General features: G+C 39.2%; 2 protein-coding genes and 1 pseudogene across 3 annotated transcripts; 1 reads left to right on the top strand and 2 right to left on the bottom strand.

Moving 5' to 3' along the window:
* Nucleotides 1-6,042, bottom strand: LOC144635610 (TNF receptor-associated factor 5-like; annotated as a pseudogene). The gene is made up of 7 exons (XR_013567384.1): nt 5,868-6,042; nt 5,431-5,482; nt 4,594-4,692; nt 3,794-3,959; nt 3,216-3,292; nt 1,447-1,524; nt 1-879 (listed from the first exon to the last, which is right to left on the bottom strand). The product of XR_013567384.1 is annotated as a TNF receptor-associated factor 5-like (transcript).
* Nucleotides 6,043-6,509: 467 nt separating this feature from the next.
* LOC144635260 (pecanex-like protein 4) lies at nt 6,510-9,636 on the top strand. Its single transcript, XM_078494365.1, has 3 exons — nt 6,510-7,147; nt 8,446-8,632; nt 9,150-9,636. Exons 1-3 carry the CDS (start codon nt 6,975-6,977, stop codon nt 9,411-9,413), a joined length of 624 nt encoding a protein of 207 aa, XP_078350491.1. The 5' UTR covers nt 6,510-6,974; the 3' UTR covers nt 9,414-9,636.
* Nucleotides 9,637-11,826: 2,190 nt separating this feature from the next.
* Nucleotides 11,827-19,441, bottom strand: LOC144635611 (TNF receptor-associated factor 6-A-like). The gene is made up of 7 exons (XM_078494698.1): nt 19,250-19,441; nt 18,627-18,678; nt 15,857-15,955; nt 15,232-15,396; nt 14,633-14,710; nt 13,647-13,724; nt 11,827-12,651 (listed from the first exon to the last, which is right to left on the bottom strand). Exons 1-7 carry the CDS (start codon nt 19,417-19,419, stop codon nt 11,827-11,829), a joined length of 1,467 nt encoding a protein of 488 aa, XP_078350824.1. The 5' UTR covers nt 19,420-19,441.
* Nucleotides 19,442-20,703: the final 1,262 nt, after the last annotated feature.

The raw sequence follows: 20,703 nt of genomic DNA on the forward strand, positions 1-20,703 counted from the left end.
TTATTCTTTGCTGACCATTATGAAAGCGATATTATTCTTTATATATGATCGAGATTTTAACGTATCACTACTGAAGTTAGCAATGAAGCAATCATAATTGCATTTTTTTGCCGCCTGGCTTGATTCCACTTCCTCAATTTCAAAGTCAACAACATGTGATATGTTTTCTTTCTTATCCTCGCATGGGTCTTGATCAATCAATGTGACACGCACCTTTTCTTTGCAAGGCCATGTTAACAGCGAATCAAATTCTCCAGGAACAACTTTAATATACAGGGAAAAAACAACTGGTCTGAAACACTCCTGCCCCTGATTAAGGTAACAGAACTTGTATTCGGCCATTTTCATTTTCAATAAATACTTATAACTGTGCCTACTGAAACTGAATTCTTCACTAAGTGAATGAACATCATCACCTGCTATGCGCCGTTTTCTTTCGAGTTCTCTTTTAGAAAAGGATTGGAACGGATTAATAGCTATTTTCCATACGAACGGAGAATAACTGGGAGAATGCTGCAGCTTCTCTATCTCTTGTAACTGTTCCTCATCCCTGGACATCAATCGCTGAATCTTTTCTGACTGATCTTTAACGAGACTGACAAGATCATTGACTTGAAGCTGAGTGGCTTGAAGGCCCTCTTCGGCCAAGTTTAAACGGCGTTCTCCTTGAGTTTCCTTCTCCTTGGACATCAATCGCTCTATCTGTTCTGACTGTTCTGTCTCCTTGCCCAGCAATCGCTCTATCTGTTGTGACTGATCCTAAACCAGATTGACAAGCTCATTGACTTGAAGATGAGTGGATTGAAGGCCGCGGAGGGCTAAGTTCAAATGGCTTTCGATTCGAGTTTCCGAGTGAGATTTGGCGTTTGATCTTGGAAACTGTAATCAGAGAAATAAATTCTCTCAAAATCTTAACAACGGTTGAAAAAGGTCCAATCACGTTCAAATTGTTGCTAATGTCTTTAGCGCAGCGTAAAATTGGCATATCAAGATGTTCACTCTCGTGTTCTTTTCACAAATCGTTTTATCAGATCGTGCTTGGCGAAATAATATGGTGTAGGACTTTCAACTAAACTCCTCTCCCAAAAACGCTACTAAGAGTGGTCCGCAAGCTGTTAGGATTGTATTTGACATTGTCTGTGGCATCGGCGACTTTAGACGTCTAAAGGACAACCCAAAAAGCACCATGAAGCTGGATCGTCTGATCTGCCTAGTTATGCATTGTCACAAATCGATTACGGACTTGGTGTACGACAAGGCCACCCACGTTTCAAAACGCGGCTCCGCCACCTCTGAATTAGCGTTCACGAAACATAATGAATTTTGATAGAACAACGGTGAAAAGCTCCAAACACATTTATACTACTGCGTGGTGTCCTAATAAATTTCTGTATTCACAGTGATGCTCGCTTTAGGAACTTGACTATATATTCAAAATATCCTTACCACTTCTTCACATCCCAGGTTCTTGTATTCACACTGAACTTCGGTTGCAGGACATTCATCACGAACATTAACATCAAGCTAAAAAAAAAAAACAACAACAACAAAAAAAGCAAAAAAACAGGAAAGTTTAAGATTATAAAAGAAACTCCACCTCGTCAGTCGCAATCAGTGAACAACATCTGAACGGTTCCCTGGAGTATGTGTATTCCACCCTTTAGGATTAGATAGCCCCTCTCCCCTACCCGGGCCTGTACTCAGCATCCTCGTAGCCCACGTCCACACCTTAAAAACAGATAGTCTTTTCTCATGGATAGTAAAAAAAATCTTCTTGTACAGTGGAAAATATTTGTCGCTGGCTAGCGTAATGAAGCACTTCAGGGGCGTAGCCAGCTTTCTGAAGAGTTGTAGGCCTGGCCGCTTCTAGAGGGAGGGCTCGGGGTTATCCTCCCGATAAAGGCCCTCAAAAGTGCAATTCGGCAGCACCTAGATTTTGGCATTTAATCACCGAGAATGGGCCGGCAATTTTCACTCATTGCTAAATATATAAACGCACTTGTCCTTAACGACACATACCTATCACTTGGTAGAATAAAGTTCTCGTGTTCGAGTATAAAGCGCCAATTTAACAATAAATCGTTCAATGTTTCGTTGAGAAACTTGCTGGCGCCAAAGAGATTAAAATTGCTGGCGAAAAACAGATTAAAAGTTCTAAGCTGCGCGCGATGAGCGCGCGACGACTTATAGATAAAGTATTTGAAATCTGCTTCAGTCCGCGCGGCTGACTGGTTCCCAGTTTAAAGATGAGTCGCATTTCCTGACGTTTTCGTTGTTTTAGTGCTCCCATCGCACAAGTACCACTTCAGCTCATTTGCAGACACCTTTTAAAGGACTACCCAAATTATGGCAATGTGCTAGTGTGGCTGTCAGTTATACTGGGCCAGCCCTTAGCAATTCTCTTTTACGTTCATGATTATTATGTCTCTAATGGCCAGTGATTTACGATGCTATTTTCTGACCTTCACCGCTCGCAAACAAATACAATACTGTCATGCATATTACAATTGTTAATATATTTTTGATTCAATAAAAATCTCTACTTGTGCATCTTGAATAGTGTGTCAGTTTGTATGAAAATGCTCTGCGACAGGAAAGCCTGGTAGGTTCTTTTCGATGCTGCGGAGGTGCTCAACCAAGCATTGCCGTAGTGTGCGGCCAGTTTTGGTGATAAAGATCGCAGAACAACGGCAGTAAGAGATGCCATACACTAAGCCAACTCCCACCTTGCCGCAAGGACACCACGCTATTACGGACACCCCATTATTACGAACGGGAGTTGAAGTCCCAGCGAATAAGAATAACTGAAAACATCTCCCGCTACTACGGACTTTCTCTATTACGGACACCAATTTGTGGTCCCGAAGGTGTCCGTTATAGTGAGAGTTGACTGTAACTTTAAGGGTCGAGAAAGGGTAGTTGCGACATTTTTAATGCATATTGCTTTCTATTTCATCTTGAAAGTGGTTCAACCTCAATTGCTATCTTGATAGCACATTTTAAAAATTTGAGTGGGTAGCTAAAACATTTGTAGGCCCGGGCCTACGGGCCTATAGGCTAGATACGCCCCTGCACTTAACACTAGTAGATGGAAAGCTATGAGATTGTTTTACACCAAATACTGTTTAAACTACAGTGCATGGAGTAGATAAGCCATACAGTGATAAGCTGTGCTTAGCAGTGCCTCTCTCACGTGTTAGTAACTTAAAACAAACCTTTTCCCGTGGAATATCTCTCAAACCACACTTGTTAGTACACTGAACAGGAAACTTTCCACAAACACCATAATGTTCCTGAAGTAAAACACACAAAATTAAGTTAATTAATAAGAGCACTTTCGAATGTCAACACTTTATCGCGCCACATGTACCACACCACGGAATGGTCAAACTGTCATGATAAGCCAGCTTACAAACGTAAAAAGTAATAGACTTAAGTGGAGATAAACTAAGCTAAATTGGCAGCTAAACTGCCAATAAATTAAATGCCAATAAACTGCTAATAAATTGACACTGAACATGAAGTTGAGCGAAAATAGGTTAAGAACCTTACATCGTGGCAAATTCCAAAAGCTGACGTTTCGCTTTTCGTTTGAAAGCTACAATTTTAGAAAAACGTTGCTCGGTGGGTCTACCCACAACAATGTCGGAAAATGTTGCGTGATCATGAAAAAACTGAAAAACAACAGTAACAACAACGACATCGACGTTGACAACTGCTGCATGCTTCCCAGCATTCTAGCTTTTACTGATATTTTAACTTTGTTTTTGAACACATATTAATTTTTTGCAAATCTGTTTCTGAATCATGATGATGGATTCTTGACAATATTCACAGTTTATTTTCCTCCAAGAACATTCAAATGCCATGTGACCTTGCAGGTCTTGCTTGATGACCTTCTCTGTACAGCCTAGGTTTGGACATTTGACCACCTTGAATGGACATTCTGACTGGTGTTCCTTCAATGAAATAATAAAAAAGGAAGAAAAAAGCGAACGCTTTTCAAAGACACGACTTCGTAAAATGGTTAGCTTTGGTACCCTCGAAATTGAACGGAAAGATAAAATGCTACAAAAATGGTGGTAAGTGGAAAGCCCAAAGTCGGAGAAGAAAGAGGAGGATGAGCAGCAGCAAAAGAGCCACCCCACGAAATGGGCAAAGGCCGGAAATTAGTGATAAATCTAAACGATGTCATTATTCTGGATAGGCAAATTATAAAAAGCTCTAACAGTCTGTTTTATATAATTAATTTTATCCATACTAGTACGATCTCAATAGAATGTATGAAGTAATTTTATGCGTTATTCCAACTTTTTCGTTACAATTTATTTCCTTTAATTTCATCATCACGTTCAATTCAGCTTGATTGCCAGACAGGGTATTTGTAATTTTGATCAACTTTTGTCTCTAGTCTCAGAGTTGAAGTGCGTTTGTTTTGCTTGTCTGTGTGTATTCGATCTTGTGACGGACAGAATGGACACCAAAAGAACGCTATTTTAATCAAGTCTTAGATGCTTATCTAATTTAGTGTTGCTTGCGATGAAGTAATGTGATCTTTCGGCGGTACAAACAGAAAAGGTCAAATGATTATACCTCCACAGCAAGCAGTTCTCCTGTCCATGAACATCCAGAATATGAACACTTCACGGTGAAATTCAGAATTTCGCGATGACAAGCGTTATCTAGAAATATCTGCCATTTAAAAACATTAACGCGGTGAATTAAATAAAGGCCAATTAAAAAAAAAAAATTAAAAAAAAAATGAAAATAACAAATGTTTCTCGTCCGGATTTCAATAAAAAAAGCTGACGGGTGCCTCGGTTATTCCGACTTTTTGTTATTTCTAGTTGAGTGCTTTCTTTACAAATAATTACCCTCCCCCAAGGATAAGTTGGAATTCGTCGGTCAAATATTAATAAAAGAAACGTCAGATATTGATTAAACACAAATTTGGTTTATTTTGATACATGTTTTAAACAACAACGTGATGCGTCATACGACATATCTCAATAAGAAGGAAGAGTGCATTAAATACGTCAGTAGGACTCAGTATTTAATAAATGCTTCGTTTTATGATATACACTGCCTGAAAACTCTCGTGAAAGTAGCGCCTGTTGGTTCTTGTTCGTTCCAATAACAAATAATAAAGAAAGAGAGGCGGCCTCCAAAAATGAAGCGCGCGGGGACGAGAAACAATTTTTTATATGGCCTAACTTATAGCTATGTAAACACATTTTAATCTTACATTTAGTAAAATTATAAAGCAGCTTTCACTCATGATGTAGATTTGTATAGGATTGTAACATTTGGGAAGCTTGGTGACCAACGGTTTAAAATGCGCAGCTTTGAACTAAGTCGGGCATTTGCCTACCTCCCGCTGGTTTGCGTGACTAGTGAATACCACGACACAAAAGTGATTTTAAAAAATACCTTCTCACGTGATAAAGGGCTTCTGTCTACTGGACATGTCGGCGAAGGACGTCTGAACAAAGACAAATTTACATAAAAATAAATCTTATGCATGGAAGGAAATATCGTTGGATTAATTGTTCTTTCATGAAAGTCCGAAAACCCTTAATGTACAGCACTGTTAACGTAATAAATAACATATAATATGTTTTTTGTGTATGGATAATAATTTGATCAACAAGAAAGACAAAAAATACCTCCGTTGCTCAGAATGAAACAGCATGCTCTTACTCTAAACAGATCTAAACACACTGAATATTTTTCCAAACGTAATGATCACACGCTCAATACCAAACTTATAAATTCTTGACCGTTACATTTAAGACACTGTTAATTTTGTAATCAAAGTTTAATTTTCAGTGCGCTCGGAGTACTAATCGAGATTATTGATGTCTTACCTCAGCCAGGATTCCATGCAGATACTACAAAGTCTGTGTCCACATCCTTCAATCTGCACAGGATCCTTCATTGTGAAAAGACACACAAGACATTTCCTATCCTCTGGAACTGTACTGATGAACTCGAAATGGTACCCGCCAAGCTCGGGTACATTTCCGCCTTCCGCCATTTTAATCACTTTCGCTTTCTGAGTAAAACAGGAAGCGCGTCCGGCACGTCCGACCAAGGGTGCAATTTAATGTGCTGTTATTTCTTGTCCAATCAGGGCAGGAGAACGCAAGCTATGGCTGATAGCGTGACTGGAAGTCACGACCACCCGGAAAATGGATGTCGTAGACAAACCCTCAGCCCGCGCTTCATCGTGCTTACAACACGATTATTTCGTGACGGAAAACATTTAGCGTTTTGCAGTCGAAGTAGTGATTTCAGTGGAAGCTTTACTGGCTACAAAACAAACAGAGGCCTCATTTGGCAGGCAATTAACTCAAGACCTTGAATTCGCAAGATCGAGAGGAACCCGCAAGGGTCGATTCGGCTAAACGCTGTCAAAGCGGATTTTTACCAAGTCTGAGCTATAGCGTGTGGTCTGAAGAAAGTTTGAAACTTGATGAAAGCTTCACGAGCCTTAGAAAACACAAGCATTCTGTTAGCTTTGGTGGTTTTCCTGCAGCTGACGAAGGTATAGACGAACTAGAAGAATCTTTCAATCTTGGTGGATTTCCGGCGCTAGATATCGGCCAGTCTAGAGCATCTAAAAACCAAGGTTCCAGAGAAAATCTCATTAAAAAAGGTGATCCAGTTTTGAGTGACTTTAATTATGACATTCCAAGATATGGAGCTGCTAATAACAATGCAAAGCCAGGCGCAAGCAATGCTGTGAAGCCAGCGGCATTCACATCAGAGCATGCCCATAGACTTGATTTGCCATCTCAGTGGAAATTCTCCATCCCTGTCGAGAAACATTATTTAGACTCATTATCATCAAAATTTCCAGATTTTTGGTTTAGACATGTCGTGAAAAGTTTAAACTTTGGAAAGGACAGCGAAGCCGTTGCTCAAAGTATTCTCGGGGATTCGGCGCTGGTCGGCTTCTATAAACAGTTAACATGTGCTTGTTATGCTCTCTGGTGGAAGTGCTGGGATTCCCAGGATCCTCTGCGGTAGCAGCTGGTCCTGGTCACGTGCACAAGGTGTACACTGGTGACGTACCTTGGTCAATGTATGTTGATTGGCTGGAAAAGGAGGCCGAGCTTAAATCGCTGGTCCTGAAAGCTTACAGGTATGAGGCGTTGAGCTGTAAAAGAATCATTTAAAAATTTAAATAGATCTTAAATCATCCAGTTTGTTTGTTTTGAAAAATCACGATTTTATCGATCATTGTTATTTAGAATATAGCCGCTGTATACGCGCGATGGAATTCAAGCGGGCATTATTTTTTATAGAACATAGCTGAAAACTATAGAAGCCCGGTACCCCGGATGTGCGAATTGTTTGTCGAATTTTGCTGAACGACTTCGTCGACTTCGCCTCTATTCTGTTGTTTTGTTGTTTAAATGATGCTTTAAAGCAGCAAGTTTTTATCAGAAACGTTTTACTTGCTTAAATGGAAGTAAGACAGTGCCAAAGGAAGCGACAGATGAAGAAAGAATCGTTGAAATTTGTTGTTTTTCTTTGGAGTTGTGTACGCCACTATTTTGCCGTAAACTGCCCGAAATTGATTGCAAATTATTAAGCAAAACAGGCCGGACTCTAGAAACGCTTTGAGGTAAGAAACCTTTTTTTAGCCACAATCTGAAGACAGAACACTTCACTTTTGTTCTTTTTAACTGAATCGAAAGTAGAGAAAAATTTGAAAAACTTGGTGCGAAACGAACGCATGAAAATTTTTCATTTGAATGAAATTGAAGTAGGCTTAACCAAACTTGAATGCGTAAATATTTCAACTAGATTTGTCGGCTTTGTGAGAATCTTTTGGTAGTCGGAGAAAAGAACCATATTCATAGGAAATATGAATGAAATGGTATCTTGGTTTATTTATAAAGAAACCGCCAAAGAAAAGAATAAACTAAACTTTCACTTGTAAGTTCTGTACTCTTTTTAATGCTATATTCTAAACCAACTAGAAGATGGTTTTCCTATGTCCTATCTTATAGAACATGGAAAACCATCTTCTAGAAGGTGATTAGAGCCGCTTACACGCAGGAAGGCGGAGCGGAAAAAATGCGTTTTATGGTAGTCAGAAAACTGGCAGAAATCGTACAAATATATTAATTTTACGGGAGAACTAAAAAGAATTTGAACTAACTTTACCCTGTGTCTCCAGCTCTCCCAAGCTCACTGGTATTTACGTTACGTTGTGCAAACATTGTGCCAGATTTTTGCCTTACAACGACTAATTTTTTCTAAGCGGCTGTTTTATTATCGTGGTTTGACCACTCTGGGAAAGGCGCAGTCTAATAAGTGAAAATATTCTTGCGAGTAGAGCTGTCGAGAAGTCTTCAGGTAGTATTTGAAGGGATCGCTAGACTGGAATACTTTCAACGTAGCATAATTAATGTTTGGGTGTTGATCGTGTAGGTATGCATTCAAGTTAACTTATGACGAAGCTGTTCTTGGGGAAGTGACAAGCGAAGAGGAACTAGCAAAATACATGACAGAGTATGATAGGGACTGGTACCTAGGAACCGAGACAGATCACGATTGGCAGCTGTCAATCATGCATGAAAAGCCATTCCTTTTCTCGCTGGGTAGAGACAAAGGCAAGGTAGGATCTACAATAGCTTTTGTTAAATCTTTGAATGTGTATACCTTTTTAAAATATCTGATTTCCATTCTTTTTCTCAGATGAAGCTTCGGCTGTCACGCAAACGATTAAAGAATTGGATATGTATAAGTTGTGAACAACAACAAAAATTGGCATCTTGTGTTTTAGTTTCGGCTTTTCGTCGGCAGTGCAAGTCATTGCGTTTACATGTAGTACGTAGCTGTAGTTTAGTTCTTGTACACTGTCTTAAATTGGTTGGCTTATATTTACCTAACAAACATGAAAACAAGGTAATTTTAGGCTATGACATTTATTAACTGGAACGTCGAAAATTGATGCTCCGATTTTCAGTACAGGGGTGTGCACATAGCTTATATACAGGAGAGCCGCCCAACATCTGCTAAATGTTGTTATTAACTTAAATAGAATACGTAAGTTCATGCTTAATTATATTCCTCAGAATTTTGTCGATTTTAAATCCTTTTATTCAAAATCAATTTTCTTCATATTACTTTAGGGCACATACACCAGCCGTGTTCTCACAAAGCAAGAGATAATGGCCCCAGTAGGGCGCCTTAATGGAGAGTGCGTGCGGGATCAGTGGGCCTCTCTGGCGCTAGAGCTTCTGTACTTTACTAATAATGATGAGGAGCGGTACAGTATCCAGGCTCATCCCACGCTACTCAGGAACCTCACCATTCAAGCAGCGGACCCTCCTCTGAGATATCCTGTGTACTCATCTGGGGCTGTATCAGTTCCTCTCGCTGTACCCCCTCTGTAATGGACCCCCTTGGTATCAACATATCTTTTAACAGCGGTTGTTCGCCGTCTATCAATAACTATGAAGTCATAATTTGTGTTAGCATTGGTGGTACAAGGACGACTTACAGTGTTGGGCTTTTATTAAGGGAAATTAATGTGATCATCATTAACGGCAGCCCTAAGTAAAACAGACATTTTGATCGAAAGCAGCACATGATATTTTTAACGTCTGGCTACGTTATGGAAAAAGTACACACAACTCAAAGGGCAGTAGTGTTTAGTTCATTGACTCAACAGGAGTCAAGAGAATGAAACGAAACTTTTTAAATAAAAGCAATGAGTAGTCTAGTTTGTCAGTCGATAGAGCGCCATAAACGCACTGAACCGATTACAGAGCCCCTCTCTGGAAGGGGTCCATGTTCCCTTGTTCCCAAAAGAATTCCCCTGTGTTACCTTGCTCCCTAAAAAGTATTTTGTCGATTTTTTTTTATCTCTTTTCCCTAAAATATCAGAAACACAGTTTTTGCTCCCGTGTTCCTAGCTTTATTTTCCTTTTGTTCCCTTGTTCCAAATTATGCTATGGCCATGTTCCTTTGTTTCCTGAACCCCCCCCCCCCCCCCGGGAGGAGTTCATTACGGAAGGTAAACAACTGAGCGTACCTACAGCTTGTTCCCGGTCATCTCTCCGAGCAGTCGACGCAAGCCGGAAGATTTCGTCGGAAACTTCACGACGGTTGTACATGCATAATTCTGATTGGCTGAGAGGGAAACTACTGTACAAGTTCCGTTTAAAAATAGCTAGGCGACAAAATTTTAAAATACATGTAGGTTAGGTAGAACCGTAAGTGTTATACTTGTACATAGTACTGTAAATATTGAAAACAGCCTTTGGGGGAAATGTATAAGCATGAAATCCCCGAATAGAAGAATAGTGTGAGAGTGAAATAGTACTGATGTCAAATAAAAAGAGAAAAAATGATAATTGCTTTGTTAGTAGACAATGTATCCGGTAAATCTGCTGAATCGCTACTGTGTTGGAGGAATACTGTTCGGGACCCATTTTATATACATGAGTTTTATTTGCGCCATATACTACATTCAACTGTGTATACAGGATGGTATACAAATGTCTTTTGTTACAGTAAATTGCAAATAAGATTTTTCATGTTATCAGACAAGAGATATTATAAGACAAGAGATAATGAAAAAAACTAAAATAACAAATCATTACCAATTTACACGTGGTTTATTTCATAGTACAGGTTAACAATCAAAAAACTTAAAAATGCTTATTTAAATTAATTTAATCTGAAAACCAAAAGAGGATACTATCTTCTGCGAGAAAACTATGTTATCAAACCAGAGCAACAAGCAAGCAACTCAGCAAAAACTGGTGTTTAAAAACAGTTATCAAAGTGCGTTAATTTAATTGTATACAGCTTGCCACAATTCAGTAAAAGAAACGCTATAGGACACCCCCCGCCACCCCTCTAGTCTAGTGAACTAGACGTGGAGGCTCCGGCCGCCCAAAAAGGGTACCTTATTTAGGCTGTAGTTATATAGAAGGGTAGGGATGTTACGAGTTGGAGTTTACATAGGTAGCGAAATCTTTCATTTTGGTAATTAAAAGGACCTTTTAAAACATGTCGAACAGACCTACGAAAGGTCGATTCATTCAAAAAAGAGACTGCAGCATCCCCTCTGTAGGTATGTTGAAAAGGTGCAATTTTTCTATCAAAGGCATACGATATGGTTGCCTTTTCTGTCAAAAATGGCGTATGAAAGTGTAAGGGTTTACACCTTTAAGAGGAGCCTCCCCGAATAAAATTATTTTTGTTCCCCCATCATAGTCTCCGTTGGAGGCTACCCCCAGCACTGCAACGATAAAAATATATCTTATCAACTTCAAAATGTATATATGTTAACGAGGAGTCAATCAGTTGCTCGACAAACTTCAAATCGTGAACGGTTATATTTGCGTAACATGTGGTTTTTGACTGACTGTTCAATGTAACATTAACAGCTTCTTGGCTGAAGTTATGAATGACAAGCAACGGACGTCGACTGAAATATATTCTAATGGGCCAAAACCCATCCTGATCGAGATAAAGTTTTTGTAGAATATTATAAGACTAAGGTAAAGCTGTTTAGCTGTTGTCTTTGATTTGATTTGTAAAGCAAGAAAATCCGTAAACAAATTCAATTGAAATGCGTGCATTGCACACTATTTTCTGATAAGTGCACTGAGCACGCTGAGAGGATGGAAATATCCTCCTTTAGTAGAATTGCACCACTATTCTAATATACAATTCAAGCAGTAATTTTATTCGCTGTGCTACTTGTATTTTTGTATTTTATCAGCGATAGAAATCGAGAGCGAAAATCTAATTTTTAATTCTGACAACTAAACATACATGTTTATTTTTTTGCAATCATTCTGTCTGATGTCTTCTGACCGTTAACAACATCGTATTGTTATGCAAGTATGATCGAGTTTTTAAAACGTTTTGATCGACAAAGTTAACGAACCCGAGTCCAACGTTACTCTCGCTTTGAGGGCGTGCACGTGACCGTTGGCTTGCATTCTTAAAGCCAACGACTTTCGATATGTTTTTTCTTATATCCTGGCGTGGTTCCTGGTCAATCAAAGTTATGCATACCTCCTCTTCAATAGGCCAGGGTACCAACCAATCATATTCCCCCGGAACGACAATGATATAGAGCGACAGAAATCTTTCCTTAAACATTATGTTTAGATGAGGATCTGCAGAACCACCATTCGGCAACATTTTGAGTTTTAATTTATATCCGCATGTAAACAAATAAAATGGCTCACTAAATATTACTTCTTGTTCCCCTGTCACTGCTCTGTCATAAATGGCTTGAAAGTCGGGAATCTTCCATAAAAACGGAGAACAGTTGAGCCTCTCTATCTGTTCTGTCTGTTCCTTATCCTTGGATATCAATCGCTCTATCTGCTGTGACTGTTCCTTTTCTTTGACCATCAATCGCTCAATCTGTTGTGATTGTCGCTCAATCTGCTGTGACTGTCGCTCTATCTGTTGTGACTGTCGCTCTATCTGTTGTGACTGTCGCTCTATCTGTTGTAACTGTCGCTCAATCTGCTGTGACTGTTCCTTACCCAGGCTGACCAGCTCGTGAACTTGAAGCTGAGTGGCTTCAAGACCGCGAAGGGCCAGGTTCAAATGGCGTTCAACTTGAGTTTCCGAGTGAGGTTTGGCGTTTGATCTTGGAAACTGTTATCAGACAAAATAATTTTTCAAACTCAACAAGTGAGCAAATTATATTCCAAGCATTTTTGGACATGCGCGTTCCCTAGTAACATGGTTTACGGTGCTGTATACAATTGTCTAGCCTGTTCCAGGGGGTGCTTACCATTTGTAGGAAAAATCCAGTTGGTGTGACCGTTGCATAATTATGGTAAGCGATTTTTCGAATATACCGACCAACTGGATGAAATTTCGCTTACCATTAAACTATCACTGAGTAAAAACATTTTTGCAGTGCCAATTTTTCGAGTGACAATCGGCACGTTCGAGATCCTGTGCAGAGAAATTATGAACACATGAACGAAATTTCCAGAGTTTTTGGCTAAATGGTAAGCACCAAGGGTCTCGGTAGTTGGGGGAGAACGATAACGTGAGGCTCCTCTCGTTTTGTCCTCCCTCGCCCGCGTTTTTTGCTCTCCCCCAACTACCGAGAGCTACGAACAGGTTAACAATTGTCGCATTTTCGATCCCAGAGCTTGCCATTCATTTGGACTGCGCCAAGAATCGAGACCTCTGGCCGGTCCCAACTTTTGAGCATGCACAGAGTGCTCGTTCTGTATTTTCAGACAATCAGATTTGTCAGATCTGACAATGAATCCGTAAATCGCGGACTTCACCGTGTTTTTAAATAAAGATCATCTATCTATCTACTTCCGGTGTTGGAGCCTGCCAGAGGTTTCGATCCTTGGCGCTGTCCAAATGGATCGCGAGCACCAGTTTGGTGACGAGAATGATCATTGTCAGTTCTAAACATCCAGCTCCTCCTCTTCCAAGGAATTTTTATAATATATAGACAAGTTAATGCCAGCGCTTCATATCCTAGAATCCTGTATGCATACTGAGGGCATGTTAAAAGTTTTCTATATATAAAAAATTACATCCATCCTTATTTCCTGTATTCACACTGAAGCTTGTGTTACTGAGAACACTTTGAATCAGGATATAATTAAACAAGTACATACCACTGCTTCACATCCCATGTTCTTGTATTCACACTGAACTTTGGTTGCAGGACATTCATCCCGAACATGAGCTTCAAGCTGTAACAAAGGAAAACAAAAACAACAACAAAATCTGGTATAAACGTATAAACAAATTATATTTCTCCTCGGAATTCGTATTCTGGGCCGGTTCATCTTTCGTCGGATGGGTGGTCCCCCTGCAATATATTGCACACTATGGATACCCCTCCCTGTAGACAGTATTTTCTTTACTGCACCTATGGGTATTCCCGCAGAAGTAGATAGCTCCTTCCACAATGAAAGCTTATCTATTTTAATCTATCAAAGATAATCCCGAGACGTCCTTACAGTTATTGATTGAACAATAAAAAAAGACAAACACGTGGACGAAGTAAATATTTTGTAAAAGTTGGGAGCGTTCCCTGCTAAAAATATGTTTAAAAATATAAGCTTTCGGCTGCCAAACTACAGCCTTTAACGAATGATAAAAATCATTCATGATAAAAATCAGATGTCTACAGACGCGAAGAAAAGAACACATCAGAAACGTAAAACATTGCAACAAATGCAAGGGTGACTATCGGGTGCGAAAAACTCTTGAGTCATGGCACACTGACATGACAACTGAAGCGTACAAAAATGCCAAGTCATTCACCCAGACAATCTTCCATCCTTTTAAAATAGTTTTCTTTTATTAATTTAATTCTTACTTGTTTTTTGTCACCTTATTTAGGCCTTTTTGTTCTGCATTTTATTTTCACACATTTTCCCCTATATATTCATTCATCCGCGCCATTTTTATCATTCGCTGAAGGCTGTAGTTTGGAAGCCGAAAGCTTATATTTTTAAACAAGTTTTTAGCCAGAGAACGCTCCCAGCTTTTACAATATGATAGATCCTGGTTACTCGTCCATTTTTAAGTAAATATAGCCAATAAGGTGTGTTCAGCAATGTGAGTCAGTTAAGTATAATGGCATAAAACAAACCTCTTCTCGTGGGATGTCTCTCAAGCCGCACTTGTTAGTACACTGAACAGGAAACTTTCGACAAACACCAAAATGTTCCTTAAATAAATCACAGAAAAGTTTGAATTAGACTGAACACTTTCGAAACTAACGATGCAACTCATAACTAAATTCACCTGTCTTGGTTCGCAAAATTAAAAAAAGGCAAAAGATCGCACTTTGCTTAAAACTTAGCTAGCAGTTTACGCTTTGTTATTAATTGACATTCAACATCGTGTGCAAGTTCTTTGAGCCACAAGAGTGAATGACGTTTGAAGCCGCGAAAAGACCGAGAACGAGTCGGACCGAGAACGAAAAGACCCACAACGAGTCGGCGAGTGACTCGTTTTCACGACTACGCCGCTAGCGCGTGACCCAAAGGTGATCCCGCTCACAGAGCAGAGTAGTTATAATCTCAGACAAAAATTGTTGGAGCACATAAGATCGATGACTCTTATACTTCTTCCAACAATATTGGAAAATGCTGCCGGCGTGTTCTTGAACAAAAACACAAAAAACTCCACTGTTGGAAACTGTTGCGTGTTTACAAGTCAACGCCTATAATACGAAAATTTACAAACCTGTTTCTGATTCACGGTGAACGGTTCTTGACAATATTCGCAGTTTACTTTCCTCCAAGAACATTCATTTGCCATGTGACCCTGCAGGTCTTGCTTGGTAAGCTTCTCTGTACAGCCTGAATTTGGACACTTGACCACCTTGAGTTGGCATTCCGACTGGTGTTTCTTCAGATACAAAACATATTAATATAAAATATCAGCATCGTAAAATATGGTCAGCTTGGGTACTTTCGAAGGAAAAGCTGTTACAGTCTTTCAAATTTTACACAGTTTATCTTTTGTAGTTATGCATAGCACCTCAATACACTAATTGTGTAACCTTAGTTTATGCGGTTAACTTTTCGCTTCAATTTTATTGTTGCCAGCGTGACATTAATTGTGTTCAAGTTTGACCATTCTTTCTGAAGTACTGTTTCAAACCACTTTTAGTTTTATATTCACTGACATTTGCGACAAACAGGAAACGCCAAAAACTGCACTATTTAACTTATTTGTTCATTCAACTTAGTGGTTTTGAGTTTTTGGTAAAACCAGTTGTGAAATCTTGCGGCAAAACGGCCTTTATTTAGCCCCAATGCCAATGTATCCTGTGGCGGTACTTACAGAAAAAATCAAAAGATAATACCTCCACAGCACGCAGTTCTCCTGTCCATGAACATCCAAAATGAGAACACTTCACTGAAAGATCCAGAATTTGGCGACGACAAGCCGCATCTGGAAATATCTACCACCATTAAAATATGGCGGGGAGAATAAAAAAACGTTAGTGGCCTTATGGCTAGTACGCTGAACTTCGGATCAAGCGTTCCGGTTGGAGTCCTGGCTCGGGTAACTGTGTTGTGTTCTTAGGCAAGACACGTTACTCGATCACAGTGCCTCGCTGCGCCCAGGCCCCAGTTGTTCAAAGGTTGGATAACGCTATCCACCCAATAAATCACTATCCATTGGATAGAGTAGTATGTTTTGTCAGCACTCATTGGAAAGCGTTATCCACCCTTCGAACAACTGGGGCCAGGAACATAATTATGGATAAATAAAGCAGCAAACATAAACATAAAAAATATATATTGTGACCAATCTGAGTACAACATAAATCTTTTCTTTTCTCTTTGTCTTTCATTTTGACTTGGTTTTTTTGTTTATCTCTATTCATATTCCTATAGTGATCTAGATCTTTGCTTCACCCCTCCGGTCATCGGTTTGAAGTCGTAGTTTTCCTTTCATTGTATAAATATGACAAATATGACACCAGCAATTGACAAGGCAACCATAGAATGCTGCGATAGACAAGCATCCCATTTATGGGGAGTTAGAATACTCCTTGCCACTTCATGCTACAAAATCCGGAGGTAAGCACCAAAAGCTGTGAGCCACTTGGGCTTAAAAGGCTCTCTTTTTTGGAAAACGTAAAGTGGCTTTTTTGTGTGCAAACAAATATTTAGATTTCTCTGAGCAGAATGCCAATCTGGGGAGCAGGGGGGTGGGGAAAGCAGGAGCATGGGGGTAGGGGCGGTGTTTCCTCGGTCTCACATTTTTCCGCCCTTGTTCCATGCTTTACTCTTTTGCTTGCTCTTAACCCCCAAGTTAAGTTAAGGTGCCTCGTAATGGTTTAGACATGCCCATCTTCTATCGCAGCCATACCAATTACGTTCAGGAAAATGTTTAGAACAAATTTTTATGGGTTTTTCCGAATGAATTGAGGTCGCTGTGACGTCAAAATTTGTTGCCATGGCAATGTCTCACGAGGATAAAGATACCCTAGTTTTGACCTTTTGAGACTAATTACTTACTAACTACAAAATCTGTAAGCAGGGATCCGAACTACCTTATCTTCTTTACGAATTTAAGGTTCACGATGAATTCACTACTCATACCAATTTTCCTCCAGTTCAAGGACCGCCGGAAATCCTCGTCAGTCAGTCAGTCAGTCAGTCAGTCAGTCAGTCAAGGAGTGAATGAACGAACGAATGCGGGAATGAACAAACATATGAATAAATGAATAATTATAAAACATTGACAACATGGGAGCATAGACAATGTCACAAGATATTAAGGCCCTTTTACGTCTTTTTCTTTTCTAATTTTGTTTGTCCTCCTTTTCACAGCATTTTGTTCCTACCCTGTTCTCCAGCTGAAATTGACCATTTTCCTTTGTTCCCAAAACCCTGTGAGACGCTCCTTAATAAAATTCTTTTCTAATCCACCATATTTCAACCTTTTTATCCTGCGTTTACCAATTAAATTATATTATACAAGCTTCTAGCAATAAATAATAATAATAACTTTATTTAAGTGTCAATGTATTTAGCACGGCTGTGCTAATTGGGGACAACTGTGTCTGAATAAAGGTAATTAATTAATTAATTTATTTTTATTTACCCACCCCCACCCGCTTAACAAAGCGAAATACGTCTGCGTTCACAGGCTATGTAAATAATGTAAGGGTAAGTGATTATATTTCGATCGGGAGTTTTGCGTGACCGCGTGCGTGACTTGCAGTAGCGTGTGCAAAAATTTTTTTTGGGATCACTTTCTTGGGGAGCTTGGAAACCAGGCTTGATTTGGTAGCCGAGCCTTCTCCTCACAATGTAACCTTGTTTACAGACAACAGCGAAATTTTCACAGAATATCCACTGAAACTTCTTGAGAGTATTAGATGTTTGTTTAGAAATGTCAAGCGATTCCAAAAATTATTTTGGTTTTCTAGTTGACGAAATATCCGAACTTCGGTATACCATAAAATCGCTATGTTCATGACACTTACACCCGCTCATTTGTCGATGTGCTACACAAACAAGACGGATCGAAATCCGCCAATCACAGCCCACTAGCATGACCTTCTGAACTTGTGGGCTCATTTCCGGCCAGTGTTGATTTCATGCAAATAAGCCCACAAGTTCAGAAGGTCATACTAGTGGGCTGTGATTGGCGGATTTCGATCCGTCTTGTTTGTGAAACACATCGAAATAAAGATGAGCGGGTGTATTGTTAGCGATTTTATGGCTATTTTATATTTTTTTTAGCTCGAAAAATTCGTCCACTTAGAAACCAAAATAATTTTAAGAATCGCTTTGCATTTCTAAACAAACATCGAATATTCTTATTGGGTTATTTAAGTAAAGAGTGTCGAGAACATAGCGATTTTATTGTATACCGAAGTTCGGATATTTCGTCAACTAGAAAACCAAAATAATTTTTGGAATCGCTTGACATTTCTAAACAAACATCTGATACTCTCAAGAAGTTTCAGTGGATATTCTGTGAAAATTTCGCTGTTGTCTGTAAACAAGGTTACATTGTGAGGAGAAGGCTCGGCTACCAAATCAAGCCTGGTTTCCAAGCTCCCCAAGAAAGTGATCCCAAAAAAAATTTTTGCGTAGCGTGTTGAAAAATACCTTCTCACGTGACAAAGGCTGCCTGTCTGCTGGACATGTTGGTGAAGGGCGCCTAAAGCAAAGAGAAATATACATAGAAATAAAAATAAATAACCATCTGTCGAATAATTTCAGGTGTGCGAAGAAATATTATCGGATTATTGCGAGGAAATGTTAATACGCGTAGGATAGAAATCCTTATGAAGGAAAGGTTTAGCGATGCACGCACATAAGCATGTAATTTGTGTAATGACGACTCCGAAACGTTGTTCGATTTCATCGCTGACTTTTACATGCTTAGGATAGGAATCAGTTGAATTATAAACTAAGAATGAATGAATGAATGAATGAATGAATGAATTCATTTAAGTGTCAGAAGAATCTAGCCGAGGGTAAAAAACCCTCTTCTAACAAGACCAACAAACAAGACCTGTTGCCCATCGAACTTTCAGATATGAAACATGCCCAGGTTCTAATAGCAATGTGTTAGTTGTGGTTACGTTAAACGCACTCGGTGCAAAATAAATCAACTATCACCGTCACAGATACATTTATAGAGTTTTCAATCACATAAATTAGGTCCGATCTACACTGTTGCAAACGTTCAGTGGAGCATAAAAAAACTGCATAACTGTTGTCTTTACCTTAACAGGGATTCCATGCAGATATTACAAAGTCTGTGTCCACATCCTACAATCTGAACAGGATCCTTCATTGTTAACTGACACACAAGACATTCCCAATACTCGGGAACTGTACTGGTAAACTCGAAATCGTACCCGCCAAGCTCTGGTACATTTCCGCCCTCCGCCATTTTAATCACTTTCGCTTTCTGGGAAAAACAGGAAGCGCGTCCAACTTGCGTGACCAAATGTTTCGATTTGATACTGCTGTCAATCACGTCAGGAGAAACAGAAAATATAGATGGCAAACTGATCCTGACGGCTAAAGCGGTCAAAAATAAACAAACTGGATAAAAAGAAAAAAACTAGAATATATTGAAAAAACTTTGCCCTATATTTCGGTTTGCAAAACAAACCTTCCTCAGGGGCTGGGCGAAGGAAGGTTTGTTTTGCAAGGTTTGTTATGTCCGAAGTGTGTGACATGTTCCACCATGCGCGAACCAGTGTCAATGCAGATGAAATTTGGGCACCGATTCTGTAAACGCTGCTTGAAACAGTTCACGAAAAGGGAATCTTTCATTAAGCTTCGTTTTCATTGTTTTTGCCTTTGAGCCTCACATCGCTCCTGGCCAGAGGGGGATCGCGAACTGAGAATCTGAGGCTATGAAATTTATTTCACGGAACATTGTTTATTATGTAATGATAGGTGTCGAAAATAACAGGACCAAATTAATCAAAATCACGGTTCACAGCTAATAACGAAATCACAATTCACGAGGGGAAAACCCCTAACCATTTCAGACATTTCACATTTCACGGGGAAAGGCCATTCACGAAAATACTCTCTACACTCTCACTTTTTATACCTGAATTTTATTTGCACTTTATAAAACAAGTCTGCATACAATTTTGTATACAAATATTTTTTAAGACAGTTGCAGATTAGATTTTGCATTTTTGTAGTTTTGAGACAATTAACATCTCGTAAAATAACAGTAAATTACAAATTTATTTCTGAAATCTTTCTCAAGCTAAGAAGTCACATATTCATTATATGTTCATTAATTATCACATTGTAAACTAAAGGTTAACAACGAAAACACTACAAAGATTAACATAATTCTAAGAAAACCAAAAGAGGATATAACAGCGAGCAAACTATGTTATCAAACCAGAGGCAACAAGTAAGCAGCTTATTTAACATTAAAAAACTCATTAATAATTCATAAAGAAAATACAAAAGAAATTAATGTTTAATGAGTGTCTTTATATCTGATAAAGACACGGCTAAACTTTACGTCCAATTTTCTAGGCCAAAATAACCCCAAATCTAAATATTAGTGCAAGAATGAGTTGTTCTACATCAGAAGATTTTTAAGCCGTTCAATAAATTCGCAGTTCGGCTGCGCCTCGTGTTTTAAACTTGATAAAACACTGCTGCCATTACAAAAACCCCTGGAGTTCATAAGTCAACG

Source organism: Oculina patagonica, chromosome 13, assembly GCF_052425735.1.
Source record: "Oculina patagonica isolate OP01 chromosome 13, crgOcupat, whole genome shotgun sequence".
NCBI lineage: Eukaryota > Metazoa > Cnidaria > Anthozoa > Scleractinia > Oculinidae > Oculina > Oculina patagonica.